Below are 24,839 nucleotides of genomic sequence, written 5' to 3' on the forward strand. Positions count from 1 at the left end.
AAAATTCACCAATAGTTCTTACCTTCCATAAGGTGGCAAACCATACGAAAGTATCACCTCATGTCCTGATCAATAGATGAATATGACGCATTAACAGATGCAAACTGCCTGGCCCCTGTAGATAGATTGAGGATGACTAGTCACAGAATCAGTTGAACAATAAATGACCGGTAATAGAGTATCTACAAGCGGAAAATGGCCAATTTACTACAAGTCAAAAACAATCAGATTGCCAAGCAGCCATCTCCTGGGGGGAAGATGAGGTTGAATAAGCGCACGTGTATATACACCTGCATGAGCTCATTCAATATATCGCAAATTGAGAAGCAGCGAAGGCCCCAGATGCCTCACCTCCAAAAGCAATCAATGCAAGTCACAACCAAGACTATGCTGAACAAAATGGAAAGTATTCAGCATTATACACCGACCGCTGGACAATTCGATTACGTCCCTAAAAACTGAAAACAAGATGCATGACCACAGCAACTTTGTTCATCACCCACACCAGTATCAACATATAAGCAACATTCAATAAATACACATCTAGTTGCAAGATCACTAACTCCACAAGTCAATCATCCAACCATAAAACTCTCAATCAAGAACAGCAGCATTAGATCCACCTTTTGGCTCTATTCTGAAGGAGCTGAAAACATGGCAAGAGGCATAAAGCATCACTAGGCAAATCTGCAAAAGGTTTAAAAGATAAAATAAGACTTGTCATCAGTGCTTACCGCATGTTCAAGCTTCAGTTTTCATATTCATGGGAAAGTGATCTCTCTGAGCGATGATGCTCATAATCCTGGTCACCGAATGCCTCACCCTCCTCACGTGATTCAGATCCTGCACGATTAAATTCACTGTGATAATTGACAGGATCCACCTTATCATAGGGGGCATGGTCATAGTATTCATGATCATGTCGCCTAGGATGCTCCAAATCATGCTGAGGATCGCCGAGACCATGGTGTTCTTGATAATCATATTGCTCCTGATTTCTCTGTTGTTCATACCGATAATAATCATGTTCCTGCCCATGCTTAGGCCCATCATACCACTCTCTTCCATGATTAGATTCTCCATAATCAAAGTCTCTCACATTCATCCCAGGCATCTCCCTATCATGCTTTGGCTCAATATAATCATAGTGAGCATCCCTCTCATGTGTATGCCCACGGCCTCTTTCATGACTTGCCCGGTCATAATCTCTGTCACGTTCCCTCTCCCGCTCCCTCTCACGAGGACGGTCACGATCACGTTCACGCTCCCGATCTCGGTCATAGTCACGGCCACGGTCTCTCTCCCTATCTCTGTCACTGGCCCGATCACGGTCACGCCCACGATTTCTTTCCCTGTCTCTGTCCCTGTCCCTATTCCTATCCCGATCTCTGTGGTGGTGCCTTTCTTCTCTGGTATCACGATCCCGTGTCCTGTCATAGGACCGTTCACGTGACCTCTCTCGCTCACGTTCCCTTCCTCTTTCTCGAGACTTCTCCCTGTCCCAGGAAGTATTTAGTGATGAATAAATGAAGCACAGATAAAAGAAAGAAACAAAGAAAATGGAATCCACTGAGAGTATTCAATAGAAATAGAGTAATTATACTGGATGACTAATTATAAATTTGCAACTGAAAAGACAGAACCAATAATGTTCTACCGATCCAAAAGGCGGTCATCCCTGGACCTAGGCTCTTCTGATCTAGGACGTCCAGATGCAACTTGCTGTTGCTCCCTGCTCAGAAAGAACCCAGGCATGAGAAAACTTAAAAAATAATAAGACAAATTAGAATATCATCAGAGACCTGAAAAGAAGATGGATTCAAAAGATAAAAGGAAGAACAGGCAAAGGCCAGGAACAGACTAAATGCAATAAAATATTAAAGCGGTAACTCATATCTCAGTGCAGATACTTACAAACTTAAGGTTGAGAAGCCCAGCCCAAATAATATGAAGAAATTATCAAACATTTCCTATAATTAGCAGGTCAGGCTGTGGTGAAAAAATTAGCAGACAATCACAAATATCTCCTGGAAGCAATTTTATTTCGCAAATGAACCTTCCTTAAAGTCTGAATAAAACAACTGTCAGCAGTGAGAAGTCAATAGTTCATATGCTTTCTTGTATCAGTTGTCCAAGCTCAAAGTTTAGGTAAAAATAAAGATGTTTTTCACATAAAAATATTGTGAAAGCTTCACCGGTCTTGAAACTGTTTCACAGCTACCTCCTCATGTTTTCTTCTATGAGCTGAGGGATTAATAACTCAAACTATGCTGAGATGTATGTCCCCTTATCACTCATTCCACAAATCATATAACCTACCTACATATATTAAGGGTTGCATGCTAACTGAATTAACCGGTCTCCACGCTGGACATAAAAAATACCTGGCCCAATCTATCTAACCATAAGTTATATAAATAAGATCCAAAAATGTAAAGCAACGGTACAAGTTGTGTGAGACTATTGACCCTATCTCCCTAATGGGCATAGATGATAGCAATGAGTGGCTCATTGTAAGGAGGATGGATGGAGACAATGGAGAAGGAATAGATGATGACTCTAATGATTCGGGATTGGGTTCATCGTACCTAGACCTGCTCGAGTTGGAGAGCCAACACATAACAATGGAAAAGAGTAGCAAGTGTGAGGTCAAAAGCAAGTATCCAAGTTTCAATCCAACTACGGCTAGAACTGGACCCATGCCAACGCGAGACCTATCAGGCTGGCTTCAGCACGAGCCATGGACTAGGCCCGAGGCAATTTAGGTTGGGCTTCGGCCTGAAAATAGGCCCCGAAAGAATTTCAAACCGAGTTTGGCCTGGCCCAAGCTTGACCTGAAACTCGAGCTCATAACCAAACCAAAGCCTCAGTTCAAGACAAGGCCTGAACATGGCCCAAAATAGACCCCACTCTCCTTTGTCCCCCTTCTCTCCTTAGGTACTCTCTCCCCCACTAACTCTATTCATTCTCCACTCTTCTCCCCCTTCTCCTCTCTCCCACCCAATCTATCACTCTCCCCCCTCTCCTTTCTCTCCTCTCTCTCACCTGATCTATCTCTGTCGCCCCCCCTTCTCTGCTCTCCTTTCTTCCTCTCTCCCACTCAATCTCTCTCCCCATCTCTACTCTCTCCCTCCCGATATCTCTCCCCGTTCTCCTCTCTCTCCCATATGAACTCTCCCCCCATTTGCTCTCTTTCCTCTCTCCCTCCCAATCTCTCTTCCCTCACTTATCTATCCCACCGAATCTCTCTCCCGCTCTCCACTCTCTCTCTCTCCTATCTCCTTCCCTCCTGATCTCTCTTTCTCTCCCGCCCAGTCTCTCTCTCCTCTCTCCTCTCTTCCTTCCAATCTCTCTCCCCTCTATCTTTGCTCCCACCCAAACTCCCTCTTCCCTCTCCAAGCTCCCTCTCCACTCACTCCTCTCTCTCCCCCTCTCCTCCCCCACATCTCTCTCTCCCCTCTCCAGACCAGCCAATTGGGTTTTGAGAAAAGCTAGGGTCTGGGCCAAGTTGAGCACGAGCCGAATGCTTTTATAAAAAAAAAAAAATCTGGACTTGGTCCAGCCCAAAGCCTAATTCTTTTTTTTTTTAGGCCAAGCCTGGGCATAAAAACTGGACCTGTTGTTGCCCAATTCCAGCCCTAAATCCAACAGATCATCTTCATGAAGAAAAGGACTCTTTAGATGAGACCAAAGAGGAAGATAGTAGGGAAATGAGAATATAAATCCAATGATGATGAAGATAATGCTGCACTTATTAACAATGATGAATTTTAGATATTCAGGTTTTTGTGATGATAGGAGTGGTTATCTTGGCCTCAGTTGCATTTTGGACTTGCATGTTTGCTTTTATCAGTTGTATGTTTTGACTTAGGGTTCAAACAATTTATCTTTGAACATTTTAACTTTCTTGTAGCTTAATACTTTTATGTAGTTCATACTTGGTAACACCATCCTGGTTAATGTGTCCATCTGGTTATTGTCTTATTAAATCTGAATTTTTGATATTTAACATGCCATGTATTTTTTGCATTCCTTAATTGATAATTCATTTCTAATATGTTTTGAATAATGTATGCATTATTGTTTACACATATATTTATATTTTTTGTGCCTTACTTCGCCAAAGTGTATGCCTTGCATTGCACCTTGCAAATAGGCTCTAAGAGACCTTAGCTTCTAATGCATCTTGAGCCTTCGACAACTTGATGAATATATTAAGTACACTAAAATATGTACTATTTAATCTCTATTATGTAGAATTTGATGCTTCTTTCTTTCTTTTGCAGAAATTATTGCGTAAAGAAAATTATGCATAAATTAATCAGTAAATCAAATAGTCTAGCTCAAATTCAAATCAAGCACAAATTAAAGGCCCACGATGGACTGGAGTGCGGGCACTGTAGCAAAAGAAGGGATGCGGTTGTGAACCCACAGGCGCATAAGACTATGTGCGCCACGGCATGAAGCATTGGACGAATGTGTGGGGCCTAACGCATGGATGCGTGCGAGAGCTGGGCACGAGAGAATGGAATGCACGACACGCGAAGCTGGAAGCGGGGACCCATAGCAAACCAGGGAGCGGAGGCTGGTCGTGGGCTTTGCGCGGCAGAAGAAAGACAAGTGATGTGGACTCACGTGGGCGCTGGCACACACGTGGAGGCAGAAAAAAAAAAGGGGACATATGCGGCAATAAGGCAAAAGAGGGAATGTTTTTAGGGAAGGAAGAGGTGTGGGCTCGCAGAAAAGCGGAAGATGCGCGCTACGCGCACTGGCTGGGAGCAAAAGGGAGGATATACGCGGGATTTGAGAAAAGAAATTGTTTCTTTTTGGGAACTTGTTTATTTTTAAGAAGAAAGGGAGGCGTAAGGCTCGGAGTGGCTAAATTTTTGGAGGAGTTTAAAAGCTATATAAAGGGATGTAGGCAGGACAAGAGGGGAATCAATCTAGAAGTCCTCAACCCCCCCTTGTGGGGATCATCATCCTTCTTCCATCTCTCTTTCTCTCCTCCATCAAAACATCTCCACCATCTGTCCTTCTCCCTTCACCCATCCAAATATCAGAGAAAGGTTCATATCTAAAATCTAAAGGATCCATGGGCGAAAAGAGCACCTTCAAGAGTCCAAAGATGCAACAGATTTCAACCTTCAACATCTCCATGGCTGGCTAGTTCTCCATCTTCTCAGAAAATTGCTAGACTACTTGTAATGACAGTGTTTTTATTTCTCCATCTTTTGTATTTCTTCTTATTATGCAATAAAAGGTTTGGCCTTATTTCTTCATCTTTATGCATATCTTTTACTTATTGTGTTTTTAATTTCTACTATGATAGAGTCTTTGAATATCCTATGACTACGTAGAGACAGATTGTGATCTACGAATACGATCCGTACTCAGCGAGATAGGCTATGCTCGAAAATCGATCATAGATTTATTGATTTATATATCTAAACAATTTTGACTAGCCTATAACTTTAAGGGACGGGCCGTGATCCAAGGGGACGGACCGTGCTCTCTAAGATAGATTATATCTTTATTGATTAGATATCAATCCAAGAGCATATTAAGATGGTACCAGTTGTCGAACAAAAAAACGGTTGAGATTCTGAGAAACTTCTCTCATACTTGAAGAAAATATTTAATTAAGTTGTTCATTTACTTGCTTGCTTATTTAGTAGTCATGTAATTAATCAATTTTTACTCTTCTTCAACTTAAATCTAAATCTCTCAAACGTAACTAACACGATCCCTATGGATACGATCCTGATTCACCCTAACTACATAGTAGTGAATTAGATTTATTTTGACCACCTACAACAGCGATCACAACTCTAGGCGAAGGGTTACCACGTCCAAGCCCGACATATTTTCAATGTTATAAGTTGAGAAGGAGATGTAGTTTAGGTTTAGTCTAGACTTACATTATTTATTTAAACTTCTTAGGCTTTAGTTTTAGATAAATTATCTTATTGAGTCTTAAAAGTCTTGCAGTTATGACTTCTGGGCAAAGGTTAGGACTTCATATGTTTTAGTAATTCTCTTACCATATACTTTGGGCTTATTTTAGTGGTGAGTTATGAATTTGAGTAGGAAGATCATCTTAAGGCACTACTTTAGGTCAAGCTGGATAGGAACGGTAGACTCCTTGAGATTGTGATTTGAAAATTTGTCTGGCTTTTTGTGCACTTAAATATAGAGTTAGACATGTTAATAATTTAGGAAAGCTGTTAGGTATTCTGTTTTACTTTAGAAACGTGAAACAAGCTTGTCTAGGGTGCAAGGTTCCATCCTAACTCCCCTGTTTTGATACTTACAAAGCTAGTGCACATCATTAAAAAGACCAGCAAAATTTCTAGGGCACAACATATTTATTTTACAATTTCCAATTCTAGAAAGAAACATGAAACAAGTTTGTCTCACACAAGCAACCTGCAATTATTTTGAACAAGTATCAGATACCAAAAATGTATTCTTTCTAAAATTAATATTTTAACATGGTATTATAACATTGGTCAACATAATGGTCTTTCATCCTTGTACAAGTTAAGAGACTCCAAATCATGAATTTAATGGATCATACCTAATCATATCCATAAGGTATCGAAACCAGTACGAGACATGATCATTCCAACACATGTACTACCCTAATTGTAGTTGTACTAGCACATTAAAGCATACTATGTGTCAGCACAGCACCACACAAGCAAGCTATTAACACAGGTACAAGTACCAGTTTTTTAAAACATTGCACCAAGTGATGCATGGTTTGAGTAACACTACAAAAAAACATGGCACCAGCTACAAAAAGTAGTTTGGGGGAAAATGAAACTACCCAGTGAGGGTGATCTTCAAATATTCAGAAACAAACGAGATGTGACATATATCAACATCTAAAACATATACACAAGCACACAGACATGCACAATACATACATATACATACATATACATACATACATATATATATATAGATATATATATATATATATATATATATATATATATAGAGAGAGAGAGAGAGAGAGAGAGAGAATAGGCTGAACTATTTTGTTTATTTCATAACAATTTTAAAATAAAAGCAGATAAAAAAATAATAATTTACCTGCCAGAATACTTCTGATTAACCTCTTCACCTCCTATCCTGGTTGATCCAAGTCCTCCACCCAATCTTCGAGGTCGCCAATTTGGAACAGTTCTACCACGCTCAACATCCACAAGTACTCTTTTATTATCCACTTTCCTCCCATCAGCTTGCTTGTAAGCAGCTGCATGATGATGCATATCAGCATAAAGGTACAAATAGTGCACTAAATACAGTAAAATAATTTTGGATGTTATTTTTTCAGGAATAACGTTGACACACTTTTCATATCTCGAGTATGCATATATTCGATGAAGGCGTATCCTCTAGGCTTATTTGTCACCTTATCAGTAATCAGCCGGACCTGAAATGCTCGTAACACAATGTATTGTGAAATTATTAGTAAACAGATGTAGATGTTTCCAAAAACAACAAAAATTTTGGATGGATAATCAATTATACGTCATATATACAAAAAGAGTTTTTAAGAATTGTAAATCCTAAATGGCACGACAGACAGGCACCATGCCTCACCAGCCGTGCTCACCTTTTAAGGTGTACAGCTTCGCCATGCAGAACGAATCCCACCATATCAATCATGTTGGCAGAAATACTGATGTATGTGACCATTTGCCAGGTGTGCAATATATTTACCAACCCCTTACCAGGGAATTTTTTGGAAAAAAAAAAAAAAAGAATAGATACACTACGAAAAATGAAGAAAATACCAGGATATCCCGAGGATCGCACAGATTTTTCAATTGGCCTTTGTAACCAGAAGACAAAAATTTTAGTAGCAGCAGAACAGTTACAAAGTTACAATCAAATAAGAGGGGAGGAAGTTGCTAGTACTCCTGAAAAGTGTTGAATGTTCATGCAGCATCAGATAATCCAAGGGATAAAGACAGGGAGATGAACACTTGAAAATGGAGATGGTTACCATTCTGCTCACCTTAAGTTTAAAGCTTTCCCTTACCGATTGCAGCACACCAACGTAATAACATTTGAAGAATAGAACGGTACCCAATTATACTTGGGGCTAGTTATTGTAAACAGCAAAATTATTTACCCAATAAATTATCAAATTAGACTTCCTGTTTCATAAATTTATCTCCTTCCTGTGGATAAGTTGATACTGCAAGATGAACTGAAGTGTCTCTCGCTTCATTTCTTGCTGCATTATTTGAACTTACATATCTTCTGGCAACTCTGGGGCTGATCGCGGATTTTTATTGGCAAAAATTATAGATAATACTGATTACGGATTTTTATTGGCAAAATATTATAGATAATACCCTTGCTACAGTCTTCTTGCATAGCTTACCATACACCTTCTATTGAAAGCTAAGATGTTGTCTCAATCCTCAAATGATTGGTATACAGCATCAAATAATAAGAACTTATCATGGAAGCACAGCAAACTGGTGAATTTACCTGCAGTACTCCAAACCTGTCCACCCAACAAGTCTTGTGGACCTCTAAATAGCATCCATCAATCATGTATTAAAAATTTTACCAAAGCAACACAGATATGACCAAACTAACGTCGACATCTCAAGGCAAACTCACCTGCCATAACTCCCTACTCCTTTATCTAGCAAATCTTACAGGTTCCTTAATAAGATTCAGTTCACTACTGAAGTGCAAAAAGAGAACTCAGCACAGGCGGCAGAAATGCAACAAACTGACACCACCATATTCAAGAAAAATACCTGACTTACCAAATTTCTAGCACTAATAATACAACAGTCAAAAAATGTCCAGCATTTTCTTTCGTGCCTGTTAAAATAGAATCAAAAACTGAAGTCCCAAAAAACATGTTGATGTGGAAGGATTATAATTTTGCCAGGACTGTAATTTTGCCAGGAAAGCCCATATTATTTTTTCATATGGCGTGTAGAAAAGAACATGAGCATGACCACTTGGCCCAAGTGCACAAACAATCAACCTTAGATAAAGATCTTGCAAGTAGAAAAAGTTAAAAGGAGGCCGATACATAAAATAACTAGATCAGATACTGTTAAACAATTCCTATTCTCCCCCTGTATGTCAAGCTCCAGGTGATTTAAAAACAAAAAAGCATACCAGTATATTTCCTGATTTTGATCAAGACTGTAATATTAATGACACCAAAAAGAAAAATTTTAAATCACTTTCAAGTCCTCAAAGCAGAAGTAGGACGCTAAAACTTCCAGGAAGGCAAAGCAAAAGTAGTGTCAGATAAACCTTCTTTTAGTTTTTACCAGTTAGAATGACTGAACTCCTTACCCAAGATCAATAACTTCAGCTTCCATTGGGATTGCTCTAGTACACTTACCCGTTTGATTGGCCCATAAGCTTCAAACTCCCTTTTGATCCTGTGCTCAGTAGTCTCGAAGTTCTGCACAGGGTTCTCAGAATAATCAATGACATTGCTCATCTCCTATGAAGATAGCATTGTTATAGAAGGAAAATGATATGAAGCAAATAAAGAATCAATGACTCACAAGCCTTGCCACAAACAGTGTCTTGTATGGATCCCCAGTTATATTAGGGTCTTTATGTGGATCATCTGCATAAAATTTGGAAAAAAGCATATTACCAACAAAATGTAGAACCATGTGATTATTGATTATTCATAACTTCTTTTCAAGAATGGTAGGTGTACATTTCTCGAGCTCTTCAGCAGCTTTTCTTGCACCTTCATCCAGCCGAAGCTTGTGGATTCTAGCTCTTCTTTGTGCCTGTACCAGAAAAAGGCTAAAAGGTCAGTATAAACATAGGCAGAGCCAACACATTTCATGTGGATTTTTTTTTTTTTTTTTTGCCCCTGCATGCATAATTCTACATGTTCCCATATGTCAAGTGTACTAAGGCTCAGTATGATGCCAATAATAGAACTAACATCAGCAAATCCAGGCAAGCCTTCTTGCAGAAAACTACTTGTATACAGAAAAAAGCAAAATAGAACTAGAAATACCTGGCATAGTCACGTGATTCAACATGAATAGTCTCATCAGGAATATTAGCCATGGAGGTTATCACATGCATTCAATTCCACTAATAAATTATCTCATACATAACACTAGTTCATAGCTATTTTCATAAACTCAACTGATTCTGGAGTGGGAAAAAAATCATGCTATTTAGCCTGGGGTTCAGCAGCTTGATGTCCATGAGATAGTTTGGAAAGACAAGCTGATCGAGATAACTCAGATTATTGGGTACTTTAATGCCAGCTAAAGGCACCTAGAATCAACATTTACTATCAATTGCAGCATAAACAAGTAAATATGTGATCCAATAAAGTCACATTTTACTAGCTCATGAGAACATGCATATTTCAAGGGCTGTAAAATCATGCTGCTTCTATGAGTGCATATTCCCCACACACACCTCCCCACCCCCCACAACAAAAAAAAAAATTAAATAAAAAAAAAATCTGAAACTAACACCATAAACAAGATGCTCACATGCACATCCACACTCATGCATAGCACATTCACATGGCATACCATGCAACATCTCACCAATCAAAGTCCAACCAGACACATAAAAATACTCCCCCTCCCACATGCGCAAACCACAACCCTCTACCACACCAACAGACACATCTGCATGCAAAAACAAATAATTATCCACGGTGCAAACAGAAGCAGAAAGGAGCAGCATTGCATATCCCTTTGGCCAGCCCTTGCTGGTCAAATAAAAATCAACATGAAATATTTACATTTTAAATTTTTTTCATAAGTAACAAATTATTACTGCATTTAGCTTGATTCAAATTAAAATTGTCCATCAAAGCAAGATCTTGGAGATGAGGTGGGAAATTATTTAACAATTGAGAAGACCCACTACTTCTGATAATGAGCACACAGAACTGGCTCGTGTTGCACACGAGAAATTTCAGCAACTCTACACAAGGATTTACACGAGCCATGAAAAAAATGGTTTGGGGGATTCTAGAGGGATGGGGTTTTGCAAATAAGTAAAATGTTCTGAAACGAAATCTCCTGGCAGATAGGGAACCCCAGATAACTGAGAAATATTCGACATTGTTTGCAATTTGCAACACATCCTCTTTCTAGTCTGATCAATCAAAGTGGCATCTACTCTAAATGGCTTAATCTCCATGGTCTGCTTGCACTGGTGCTCCAACCTTATCAAGACCAACAGCCTCCTTGACCATGTTAAGCACAGCCTCAAGAATTAGTTTATAAGATCCAAGGCCTAGGCTATGCCAAAGCAGGTTAAGGATCTTTCCCGATTTGTGTTGCCATCTTAGACTCATATCCACTAAGAAAACTAGAAGCTATGAAGCATGGATATGGATACAAATATGGAAATGAAATGATATAGATATGGCATTATGACAAACCTTGAAAAAGTAGGATTTGCTATGGCTAAACAAGGATATATACATATGTGTGTGTATATTATATGTGCATACATACATGCATATATGTACATATGTATATATACATAAGATGATTGCTCTCCTATCGAGAGGTGAGGGTATCTACTCATCTCAGGTTGAAAATTAACAATCACAAACCCAAGTCAAAAATCCACACCATTAATCATGATCTATGCAACTAAAAATGCCTAGAGACCAAAAATCACATATTTGGTGATCTCTAACCTATTCATCAGGTGGATACAATAATGTACAATTAAAATTGTATGAAACCATGTTTTGCTATGATCTGAGCATCAAAATTTATTAATATTCAATCTATACATACTTTAACATGTCCACATCATGATCATTTTACGTGCTTTATCATGGACATTATCATACTAGCACAATAAAAACTATCCACGACATAGACAAAATTTTGTCAATCTGTATCCTAGAAGTTTATCCACAATGAATAAACTTTAGGCTTCCCAATTTCTTACATTTCTAATTTCATCCCTGTTTTTATGGCACATCTATGCTCATCATCCTCATCTCTATTAAAAATTTAGGTGTTGGTATGCATTGATTAATACTCCAGTGTGCAAATCACATTGATCAAACATGGAAATAATACAAGCATCTATATAGCTAAATCAAGCATGGCAGCCCATGCCACCTGTCAAGGAACTAATACCAACAAAAACACTAATCATTATTTTTTACAGAAATGAATCATAGCATATGATTATGCACATCAATAGCACAATATGTTAATATGAGATTGGCAAAAGCAGGGAACAGGACATTGTAATCCATGATCTCCATTTATCATTTGTTTATATGCTTTCTGTATTGCTAAAGCTCCAATTCATGGAACAATAGTTGTAAATCTGTCATCCACTACCCTTAAACTTTTCCTCTACACTTTTCTAATATTTTACCATTAATAGATAACACATGCACCAAGTTTATGAGCCGAGGTCTCAAAGAAAATTGATCAAGGTTGGCTAATTTCTTAGATGAATCAAACTTGAATGAGCTTGTGATTGGGTGAGGCCCAGTTGTTCATGCATAGCTTGTTTCATAGGTAGCTTTATTGCACATAGGCACACAACTTGAAGGGTTTGATTCCTTACCATGGAGGTACACAATCTAGAGTTCTACATGCTTTTGATAGGGAGCCACGCATTTCACAGAGCTAGCTATCAGCCTATCAGTGGTTCAATCTCAATGTTATAAAACATAATTTGATGATAATTTTGAAGAGTATAAGAATTCAAAGCTGCACAAATCACTGGAAACTTCTGAAATAATATTTTTATTACATTTTGTGATATATGATTATACTATATATGTCAAACATTAATAGCTATTTTGTTTATTAAAAATTCTAAAAATTGTGAGTCTTCATCCCTTATTTTCCAAACCTGCTTTCTCTCCTCCTTTCAGTTGCTTAGGTTTGGTAGATGCTAAAAGGGGTTCAGGTAATAGATTGTGAATGTTGGTGTTGTAAATTAGTTAACATAAAACAACTCATAACGCGTCAATCTCTAAATTTGAATGCAGAACAAGATTTGGAGGGGGCTAGGGGAAGGTTTTGTCATGTATCATAGAGCAATAGGACTTATTCCACAGAATAGGGCATATTTTGGTGTTTGGTTGGGAATAAATACATTGGATTTCAAGATAGATTTGAATTGTATCACAAAAATAAAATCATCCTCCCACTTTTAGGTCAGATTGAATGGTGGATAAGGTTAAAGGTAGGTAAGGGGAACAAGATTCCTCTATTCAGGTGGAGTAGCAATTTCGCTTCTCATGGAGTTGCTGATACCATGTGACAGGGGGTTTATTCCTTGTCAGAGGATAAACAAATTCTATTGAGCCATGTTGGCTGTTTGGACAAAATACGGTGAAACAACTTTCTTATTCTGACCCTATTATGCCTTGCAAGCAGGGCCCAAGGTTTTGGACCCAGTAGGAGAGTATGTCAACCATATCCTTGACTTATTTGGTACAATTTTTTTTTTTTTATTGCATGCTTAGCGAAATGTCCAGCCTCGATCAAGCTGTATTTGAGGCATGTTTTTATATTAACTATGTATTGGATGCGGCCATGACTCCGAGGAAATACTGGTGCTTTGCATGTTTAGGAAGCCCCAATGGTTGTAGGGCTTCACTAGGTGCAAATCTCAAGCCTATCTTCATAAACCAGCATAAGAAATTAGTCAATATTGAACAATTTTCTTTTAAATATTGGCTCATAAATGAACGTAGCCTAAAGACACTTTAGGCTTGATAAGGAGCTTGTTAAAGCTCAGTTCAGTCCACAAAAAAGCTAGGCTCCAATAGAGGTTGTCAAGCTTAGCTGAAGTTCAACATGAGCTCAAACATCACTCTCGTATGACAAGTCAAGGCTGAAAAATATACCACTTGGCTTGACTGAACTCGCTTGCAACCCTAGTGCCTGATTCATAGATGCTGAATTGGATGCTATTGGATGCACACCTAAATTGATTCCTTTTCTTCATTAGGAAAAAGAAAGAAAAAAAGCTCTCTACCTTACTAAGTGTCATGGTAAGTCTCACTCTTTCTCAAGTTGCCTATCCAAGAATTCATGCAATCTGAAAAGCTTGTATCTGCTAGAAATAAATCATTAGTAATTTTATACTTTAATCAATCCTTTTGTGATCCATATAATCCAAACCCCCATAAAAATTATAGAAGGCTTGTTGATTAAGGCCAGAAGTGCATTCTCTTTTGTTAGCCTTGCAGCAACAAAATAACATGTATGGCAAAAACAATGATATTAAAGATATCACAAACCATGTATTATAGATATTGCAAACCATGAACAAGTATCATGTTAAGAAATTCTCCACCAACAAGGATAATGACAATATCCAGCATTGAACTAGCATTGCAAACAGCCCAGGAGCACAATCAATCAAGTGAACTGCATGCAATGTTGTGCACATTTGAGTTTTAGTCTTTTGTCTTTCCTCATTAGAGAAAAGAAAAGAAGAATCATATTATCTGAAAGCAAAGAAAAAGGCCCACGCTATGATAAGATGAGAAATTCCAAAGTACTGCTGCTGTAAGAAGGTAACAGGCAAAAATCACATGTATCTAAGTTATAACATTTCAAGGGAAAACCTACGGGGGTTTCACCCTTTTCGACGGGTGGAGCATATTCAGGATCCCCAGGCTCGGCAAAATGACTCACAAATTGTGCCATCCCTGCAAAGAAAGTCCCGGTCAATACCTCAAAGTATCAACTTCATTAGCCCCAAGCAATGAGCCACAATTAACAGCAGAAAGAAAACATACCTGTATATGAGGGGCATTTCCTCTTCTCAATAGGAGGTTTATACTCCAAAGGAGGTCGGGGCTCAAAAAGCTTCAAAAGATTGGCGGTAAGGCCAGTAGGATGACTCTGCCCAATCTGCACCAAAACAAACCACCACGGGCCAACGAAAAAAAACACGTAACTCATTATAGCAAGTCGAATTAAGAGAGAACTGCCGTAAACAATCCCTAAAATTGTTCGTCACCCAAAAGAAAAAGAAACAAAAATAAATAAATAAAAAGAAAAATCACCAATTTGTTCAAACAAATCAAAGTACTTGAATTATTGAAACAACAAAATCTACTGATTTTTTTTTAAAAAAAAGATCGATTTAATACGAATCCAATAAATTCTTGATAACAAAACAGAATTAAATCGATCACCAAAAACTAGTGCTGGATGAAATCCCGAACCACAGGATTATCGTGATCGAATCAGATCGCAATAAAGAAAAACGAGATCCATGAGAGCGAGAGCCAGAAGAATTAGGGTTTTGGGAAAGAACAAAAAGAAAGATGGTGATAGAAAGAGAGAGTACCAGCTTGAGCTGAAGCACGTTAGCTCGGTTCTGGGCTTTCGTGCGCGCCTGGACGGCGGCGTTATTGCGCATCATGGCATCGCCGTAGTCTCCCATCTTCGAAGCGGTGGTGGTCGATGAAGGGCGATAGGGAGAGGAGGCCGAACCCCCGTTGGAGAGAAGAGCCAATGGGGAAAGGGCCTTATGTAAGACGCGTCGAGCCGAAAACGCGGTCCAGATCGGCCGTTTGACACGCGTCCGATTTATAACCAACGGTGAGATACGACGTTCCCCAGGTTCCACGATCGGACGATCGTACAGACTGGACGCAGACCCAGGCCTAAGGATTAATATATCCTCTATCTTTATTTTTTGAAAAAACTAATTGCGTATTATAAAATCATTAATTAGCATCCATGGATGTGTTTTGTTAAAAATGAACAAATGGTTATGATGCCATATTGGTTTGTCTTGTGATATTTTTAATTTTTTGGGTTGACATGTTTTAATGATGCATAGGCACATCATGTTTAAATTTTAATGCAGCACTGGGTGTGAAAGAGGTGGTTGTGCATCATTCTAATTAGAGTCCCATATTGATCTTTAATTTTTAAAATTTTATAGCCATGGCTTTCAAAAGAACGGATATATAATATTATCAAATATTAATTTATCATATAAAACAAAAATAATTGTAAACGGGCTCCGACCTTTTGGTCATTTGAGTGAGAACAAACCTATCAATATGTGCCCTTCCACGCTGGAAAACAACATTCTACTCCAAATATAGTATCAAAATAATATCATATATGTTATCATGATAAATAATTTTATTTTAAAATAAAAAAAAACTGACCATACAAAACTCTAAACTATCAAATTTATTAATAACTAGTTGAAGACCCGGCAATGATGACTCGATATTGTGCGGACTGAATGTATAAAATAATTTTTTGTAGATCTGATTAGATTAAAAAAATATATCTAAATAATAAAATAATATTCATTCAAATTCTTAAATCACTTCAAATTTTTAATTATTTATATAAATAAATTTTAATTATAAAAATATAATAATATTATATATTAATAATATAATTTAATATAAAAAAGATTTCTTTTAATAAATAACAAAACTCATTTCAAAAATTGAGTTGACAAAACTCCAATACTTTTTACATAATAATAATAATTAATTATTATTATTATTATTAATTATTATTATTATTATTATTATTATTATTATTATTATTATTATTATTATTATTATTATTATTATTATTATTATTATTCATTGTAAATTTTTAACTTGATCGTCAAATATCTAAAATATCCGATAACACTTTTTTTAACACCTTATTTTGCCTGATGAAACCTTTCATGTGTCGACTACCATTATGGTTCTCGTCCTGCAAAAGCAAAGTAGTTGCGGAACGCTCCACTTTTTATTGTTCCTTATAAAATAACCTTCTCTTGATCCGAAGTTTCATAACTTTCATACCTTCTCCATGCGTTTGGGCCCCAGAGATTTCACTTTGCCCCAGTTATAAGATGGCTCCGAGGTTCTGGCCATCTATAGCACCCCTCACATGCATCACACGTTACCTACTTGAGTAAGTCTAGCGACATTAGAACCCTTGTTACATGGAGCATGTTTCTCTTTTCCTTAGATGGCCAAGGGAGGTATCATGAACAGAGTTCTGGAAGGGGGGCTTTTCTTGATAAGCTTTATGACCTTCTACGTATTTCCAATAAGTACTGATCTAGAAGTTCTCCTTTGCTCTCTTAAGATGAGCCATGAAATGTAACATGTGCTACAATCAAGCATACTTGTCTCTCGCCAGAGAATGGAATTTATCATCTCATTGAATCGATGGCATAGGAAAAACCCAAAATTTGAATATTCTGAAAGCATTTTTCATCTGTCTTTTTAAAAAATTAGGCTTTTTTTTTTCAAGCAATAAAAGATTAGGCTGTTATTGAAACGTTCTTTCAGGTTCAATAGCTTTTAGATAGTTTTTCATAGTTGGTTATATTGGATTGCTAATTATAAGACGAGTTGATCACAAGCAACTGAACCTTCAGACATATTAACATTGCACTTAAAGCTGTCAATTTGGGGCATTTTTTTTTCATGGCTTCTTTTTTACAGCCACTTTGAGTCATCGCATCCTTACTGAATTAAAATGGAAGGGTATATCAAAAAAAAAAAAAAAAGGAAGAAACTTACTTGCAAGAAGACTCCCTTCATCAGCATTCATTCTATAAAGAGCAAAATCATATCATTCAAGATTTGAGAAAATGAAGGCATTTGGTATTTCCTCCAGATGCTCAGGTTAGAGAACTAAGTAAACTTTTTAAAAGTTTGAGAAATATTTTGGGCCATCAGGCTCATGTACTAGGCAGACAAAAAAAGCCCACATTTGTGCATCTAAAGATAAATCACCAGATTCTTCCCTTGCACATTCAGAGATGAGATATTGATCAAGAGTGAGTATAAATAGTGGAAGCTAGAACCTTGTACTAGACTGTCTTGGCCCTTTTGCTTTTCAAGTGCATTTATATAAACTCCCACTCCAGAACACTTTCATAATTCACCCAAAATATGCATACCACGAATCATCATTCTCAAGCAATCATATCACTGTTCATTAATTATTGCGAAGAAATGTATCATAAGTTTTTAGGTTAATTTGTTTCACCCACATTGGCCATGTCATTAAGTACATACTGATTTGTTGGCACTTCCATCAAAGAAAAAGAAAACAAAAAAAAAAAAAAAATGAAATGATCTAGTTTCACTGCAGAAAGATAATTTCTAGACAAAAGTTATTTCAATTACAAAAGAAAAAAAAAAAAAAAAAAACTTGCTTGATCCCATTCCATTTCAAATAAAAAGTAAAGAGAAATACATCTACAGATTTTGTAGACATTAATATGTTGGCAGCCCACAGGACTGCCGAACGATGGACTACATAATAAAGTCCATTACACGCAGACTGTGTTGCCTGCAAGACGCCTCCATTTGGAGTGCCGAGTCAGTTACCGAAACCCCCGGCTATACCATCCATCTATTATTAACAGCAGAATTCTCTTTGTCGAACTAGGATGGGGATATTAACCCATATTACAGAGGTTTGATGCAACTCCATATGCTACAGTTTTTAGTTTATTATGTACATAAACCTGCGTCATAATCTGTACGTAGGTTTAATACTTCAACTTCCTATGATCAGTATGTATATATGTATATATAGCCCATTGCTGTACAGTCTTCACTTCCATAGATTGATTTGCCCGCTTGAGGTGGATGTTGAAGCGTATTCTACTGGGGCTTTTTCCTTGTCAGAAACTTGAAATACTTGGGCTGAATTGGAGTTGTTAGGTTCTTTGGAGACATCATCATGGCTAAGTTGAGATGCAACAAACTTATCAAGAACCCTCCAATCAGTCACCTGCTCCACTGACAGATCATTGCTTCCACTGCAATTATAGATTGAGATAAACTGAAGTTGGTGCCCAGGCAGCATTGGATCTTCAGGCGCAACTGAAGATGGCTGGAGAGCACATCCATGGTTGACATAATTGGGAAGCTTGGGGCTTTCTAGCTGAGGAAGCTGATGGAATGGGTCCTGTGGCATGAGGTGGTGCAGCTCTAGGTCTGGTTTGCATGAATAGAGGTGCTGATGGTAGGCCATGTCAGGCTGGGGAACTATCCGCTTTGGAGAATCTAGATCCGGCATGAATGAAGTTTGTTCATCATACCAACAAGGCGACTCGTGTTCACTCACTCTTCTTATGGCTGTTACTTTCTTCTTGAACACCCTACAGACCACCCATCCCTCTTCCTGGAAAGATATATAATAGAGTCAAGATAACAGTAGCTAACAGTATCAAAGGAATATATATTTTCGTTGGAAAAGACTGCTGGTTCAACCGGAGAAATATGCAGTCAGGGACATTGTCGAGAGACCCATCTATACAGAGCCAAGATAACGGTAGCTAACAGTATCAAAGGAATACAAATTTTCATTGGAAAAGACTACATTGCTGGTTCAACAGGAGAAATATGCAGTCAGTGGCATGCTCAAGAGACCCATCTATACGAAACAGAAGTTTTATGAAGATCTGGCTACTGATATTCAGCGATTATACTAAGAAGATTTTTTACGATATTTTTATAAGTGATGCGCTGATGTAACTGATATTGTTTGCTTGAACACTCATAAGTTATATCTCATAAAAGCATATCAATATCCGTTATTTATTTAGACTGTCATTTGATTTAGAAGTCTTAGTGATATATGATTTCTCTCTCTCAGGAAGAACAAGAAGAAGAAGAAGGAATACTTTCAGATTGCTTTTGGATAATGCTATAGTGAAACATATAAGAGGTTTATCACACTCTATTTCAAAGAAGATAACTTTTATTTAGAGATTTTATTTTTCAACTACAATGGAAGCAATCCCCAAGTAAATATGTATGTATCACTATTCTCTGCATTATATAATCTGCATATGTAGGCAATCAACTATCAATGATTGAACTTGCCTGGGGAGTTCCATTTTCATTTGTTTCAAGCCGGTACTCATGCATGATCCAGTCAGACTTCTGCCCATTTGGTGCTCGACCCTTGTAAAAGACTAGAGTCTTCCTCATTCCAATCAAGTTGTTCTTTGAGTATATTGGCTTATCCCTTCCAGTTGCCTTCCAAAATCCAGCTGTTGTTGCTCTATTTGTGCGAGTTCCAGTTGGATATTTCTTATCTTTATGGCTGAAAAAGTACCACTCATTCTGCTCTTCCATTCCTATCTTACATCTCTCTGTTCAAATGGCCAAGATAGGCAGTGCAAAGCTAAAATATTAGTAAAAGCATATCATTATGGCATATAACCAGCATTAGCTGTCCATGAAAATGCTACCTTGAAGGTCCCATGGCTCAATTTTGTACAGGTCAACATCTTTTATGACATCTAGTTCAATCCTTCTTGATGCTACCTTCTTTCTAAGATAGTAATCCACGAGTTCTTCATCGGTAGGGTGGAAACGAAATCCTGGGGGAACATGTGAGAAAGTGTTCATGTTTTCTAATTGATGTAGTTAGATCCTGCACATAATGTAAATTGCAAAATCAGTATTTAAGTTGATTGAAATTCTCATTAGAGATGCAGCAACAAGATCACAGAAGAATTTGATGCATGATGCAAGTTAAGGAGTATGATATATACTCTAGTGTAAGAAAAATTCTGATATCTAGAAAATTGAAGGACTTCATATGACAGGAGAGCAGAAAAAGAATAGAAGGAGATCATCAATCGATTAAAAGCGTTCTATCTGCATCAATATTTTTTTACTTAATAAAACAGTTGATATGTAATTAGCATACCAGTATATTCCCTTGTTAGTTATTTTAATTTGGAAATTATATTTTACTTCAAAAAATAATAATTCCATTCAATTTATTAATTGCATCCCATAAGTCTGAGGGTCCAGTAATGCAAACAAATGTACTTGACCTTGAGTTTAACTTTCTGGCATTCCAGCTATCAGACTGAAGAAATCACTGATAATGCGGCTGCCAGTGTGCATCATTTAAAGGTTATAACATACTTGACAATCTTGTGATGGCCTGACTTAAAAGAGTTCGAGAAAGCTTATGGTAGAAAGAAGGTTCACAGCCCCATGGAAGTACATATATATATAATACGCTTGTTGATAATGGATATGAACAAATTATGACATAAATGCAATGTCAATTGCCTTTTTCTTTGTTTTGTGGTGTGCAAAATGCATGCAGTTGGTTACTGAAATTTGTGTAAGAATGTTCTGCTTGACTGACGATCATTCCCACCAAAGAAAAAAGGCAATGATGATCGATGAACATATTTTTTAAAAAACAAAGTCCTCTATAAGATATATATGTCCATAGGTTTCCTAATCTTTTCTCCAAAAAAAAAAAAAAAAAAAAAATTGTTTACATGTCACTCCTCCAAGTTCATATAAAGCTTGTCCGGAGGCTTTATGTAGGTATCGTATAATGCTTAAGCATATTACATTACCAATGCTATTATATTTTAATATATTAAAATAATACTAATAAATGGCACACAATTATATGTACAGAAGCATGCTCTATAAAGTGAAGGAAATTTTGTCATAAGATAGACATATATGATACTTGGTTATATAAGAAATGACAACAAACACATCGTGATTCTTCGTTTCATTTTGAGTTAGAACTTAGAAGGAGGATTTGACTTCCCTCTGGATATTTAATTAATAAGACGATGAATGAATGAGGCATAATTTTATTAGGTGACTAAGCTTTAAAACAACGGACTTCTCCAACTAGGTGACAAAGATTTCATTTGAATTTTACTAAAAAAAGAATTAACTAGTCTATACAAAATTTAATTGTATAATTAAATTTGACCAACAGGAGAGATGTGTATTTATGATGGATACTATATCTGGAGTAATAAAAAATGAGGATTTTGCAAATTCTAAGGATGATCATTAGATAGATAAAATATTTCATTCCTTGTTTGATATCAACACATGGTACTTGATGTTTAAAAAAATGTATGTACAAATTTTCAACTATGTTTCCTTCTGTCAACTCATGTCTAGCTAAGCTAGCTATTATTTCTCCGCCATGGATTCATGAATTTATTCCAAAGGTATAAGCTTTTTGTACAGGAAAACATCCATGTGAATGTACTTAAAAATAGCTGGAGTTGCAGAAGCAAGACTATTTTTTCCAACAATTTCAACTAAACATAATTGGAAGCTATAGTGTCTCCTAATAAAACGTAGAGTAATGAATAGGTCTATCCGCTGCATATGGAACAGTTACTAATTTTCTTTTTCCCCCTTATCTCCTTTCTTTTTATTCATTATTTCCCTTATTTTATACATTGAAAGCAATTAAACACTTCATCTTCTTTTTAGACATTGAAAAAAGCATTTCAAGATTTGAATGACCTTCAAGGTTCCTGACTTGAACCAAAAATAGGGATTTTACTTGTGAGAATTAAGCATCTACTCAGCAGGCTAATCCAAATTGCTTTTTAATTCTACAAGTGAGAATAAATTAATGGCATTAATAAATACAAGTAATTAGGCAACAAAATATTTCCATACTTTTTACTAGCCTTGTATATGTCTTACTCGAAAATTACTTCACCAGGACAACATCAATTGGATATATATTGACTATTGTGCTTTTCATTAAAGCTATAGAGGAAATGATCACTACATTAGTTTTTTTAGTAGAAAAAGAATCATATTAGTTAAAAAGAATACAATTAGCTAATACTAGATATATTTCTACATATTTCTTTTTTCGCAAGAAAATGTATGGAAGCACCATATGCCATATATATCATATACAATGTAAAAGAAATGTTGTTCTACTGATATAACGATTAACCAAGTTAACTCGTAGGTGGCTTACAGTTGTGTGTGTGTGTGTGTGTGAGAGAGAGAGAGAGAGAGAGAGGGAGAGAGAGAGACTTCTCATCTTCTTCTTCAGTGAACTACGATAATTACAACTAATAAAGCGTCCTAGATGCATATCTACCCAAGTAATTATGTGGCTGTCCCCATGAATATAACATGACGATGCATTTCTCCCTCTTTTCTTTTTTCTTCATTAAAGACCGCACTACACAGCGTATGAACATATAATCAACGAGACTCCACTCCTTCAAGGGAGCAAAGGGGACAAATGTGGATAACTGTTAAACCTAACGTCTAAATTATCTTCCGCATGTAGTTGTTCAGAATAGGAGAAAGCAAATAAATATATGCTAAACTTTTGCAAAGAAAATGAAGAAAGGTTTTCATGTTCATCGAACTCGTTGGTCTCTAGTCATGGTACTTTTTTTTTCCTGAAGTTAGACATAGTTCACGGATGGAAAATAAATTTATATGTAAACCACTTTTAGTAGGAAGGCATATGTTGTTTTTAATATCCTTTTACATCCAGGTTCCTTAGGTCTCTCATCTTTGTTTTTGTATGCGTGCGTGCGTGGCGTATGCGTGCGCGTGTTTGTGTGTGAGTGTGCGTGAAAAAGAGGGAGTATTGAAAAATTGCATTTATAAGTAACGCGATGAGGGAAAAAAAAAGGCAAATGATCTCGATGGTTATGCATATTTGTTCAGCTTCATCATCACAAACTAAAGGCAAACATAAAGAACTACATGCGTATATTAAATATCTTAGATCAGATTCCATGACAACATAAGCATGAAACAACAATACCATAACTATTAACTTGGCTTGGATTAGGATTTCTTTTGAGAAAATGCTTGGATTAGGATTGTTCTTGTTGATCTTCATATATTAAACCCATGATTCCATGAAACATTAAATCTAACCTAACTTCTCATTCTGTTAGTAGCATACCTACTTTAAATCACATAGGCAAAATTATTTGGGGGGGACGAAAGGAGGGAGGGAGGGAGGGGAGGGGAGGGGAGAGGAGAGAGAGAGAGAGAGAGAGAGAGAGAGCTCACTGGTTAGAGAAGATGAGAGACAACTTGGATGGAAAAACTCCACTCTCTGAGGCCTCTGTTGCTAGTATATGCAAATGCAATGCGGTCGTCGTGGGACTAGACAAGGCCTGATCGTCCGAGTCAGCTCAAAAGAGTTGGAAACTGGAGAGAGCTTTTGCTGTTCCTCTCGTTGTCGTCTCGCTCGACACAACCCTCCGGACTTGAGCCTCCGTACCTCCTCGTCTTCCCTCCCTCCTTTTTCTTGACCTCTCCCGCGAGGGATCAGATCCCAAGACCACAACACCTCGAGAGTATCCCCTCGAGGGACAGAAAGGCGCGTGCGCGCGCCGGAGAGGAGAGGGAGAGGGAGAGGGAGAGGGAGACTCCAAACTCCAAAGCCCGTGCAACGAAGGAAGGGTAGGCTGAGGAATAGGACAAAGCAACAGCTTTGGCGTTAAATAACGCCCCTCCCAAACACCCAGGATAATAAAAAACAAATATATCTAATAAAACTCCTAACTTTCTCTTTCTTTTTCTTCCGTTAGCTTTTCTCCGTCACCGGAGCTACTGAGAGATACGGTGGAATGGATGGATGGATTGCGGGAAAAGGCTCCGCGTCCGGGAGGAATGGCGGAAGGGCCGGAAAGAGAAAGAGAAAGAGCCCTTCCCTTCCCTTTTCTTTCCTTCGGCCTTCTTGGCCGCAACCGCCACCCCCTCCACCCGCTACAGATAGCGACCAGATTGAACGCAATGTACCCCTTTCCTTCCCCGCCCGCCCCCCTCCCTCCGCTAGCTTCACTGTCCCAAGCCAAAGAGCAAGAGAGAGAGAGAAATGAAAAGCAACGTAACGGAGTACAGATAACGGGGTACCACCTTTCTTAAAATGCCCGTGTGTAGAGTTGGAGTCCACAACACTGAACACCTCTCTCAGCTCTCCCTCCCTTCCACCACCCAGGACAAAAGGCACTCAGAAATAATAACAAAACAAATAAATCTATCCACAGTAGGACCCCGA

At 37.6% G+C, this 24,839-nt stretch overlaps 2 protein-coding genes across 2 annotated transcripts; both read right to left on the reverse strand.

Annotated features, from left to right (window-relative positions):
• Positions 1-367: 367 nt before the first annotated feature.
• On the reverse strand, positions 368-15,522 carry LOC105043591 (uncharacterized). Its single transcript, XM_010921172.4, has 11 exons — positions 15,346-15,522; positions 14,789-14,903; positions 14,619-14,698; positions 9,725-9,800; positions 9,564-9,628; positions 9,395-9,457; positions 7,360-7,441; positions 7,099-7,261; positions 1,658-1,732; positions 735-1,496; positions 368-646 (listed from the first exon to the last, which is right to left on the reverse strand). The coding sequence occupies exons 1-10, from the start codon at positions 15,439-15,441 to the stop codon at positions 749-751; spliced, it is 1,563 nt and encodes a 520-aa protein (XP_010919474.1). The 5' UTR covers positions 15,442-15,522; the 3' UTR covers positions 368-646; positions 735-748.
• Positions 15,523-18,200: 2,678 nt separating this feature from the next.
• Positions 18,201-24,117, reverse strand: LOC105043589 (NAC domain-containing protein 7). The gene is made up of 4 exons (XM_029264354.2): positions 23,846-24,117; positions 20,248-20,432; positions 19,877-20,148; positions 18,201-19,172 (listed from the first exon to the last, which is right to left on the reverse strand). Exons 2-4 carry the CDS (start codon positions 20,405-20,407, stop codon positions 18,600-18,602), a joined length of 1,005 nt encoding a protein of 334 aa, XP_029120187.1. The 5' UTR covers positions 20,408-20,432; positions 23,846-24,117; the 3' UTR covers positions 18,201-18,599.
• Positions 24,118-24,839: the final 722 nt, after the last annotated feature.

Source organism: Elaeis guineensis, chromosome 4, assembly GCF_000442705.2.
Source record: "Elaeis guineensis isolate ETL-2024a chromosome 4, EG11, whole genome shotgun sequence".
In the NCBI taxonomy this organism is placed as follows: domain Eukaryota; kingdom Viridiplantae; phylum Streptophyta; class Magnoliopsida; order Arecales; family Arecaceae; genus Elaeis; species Elaeis guineensis.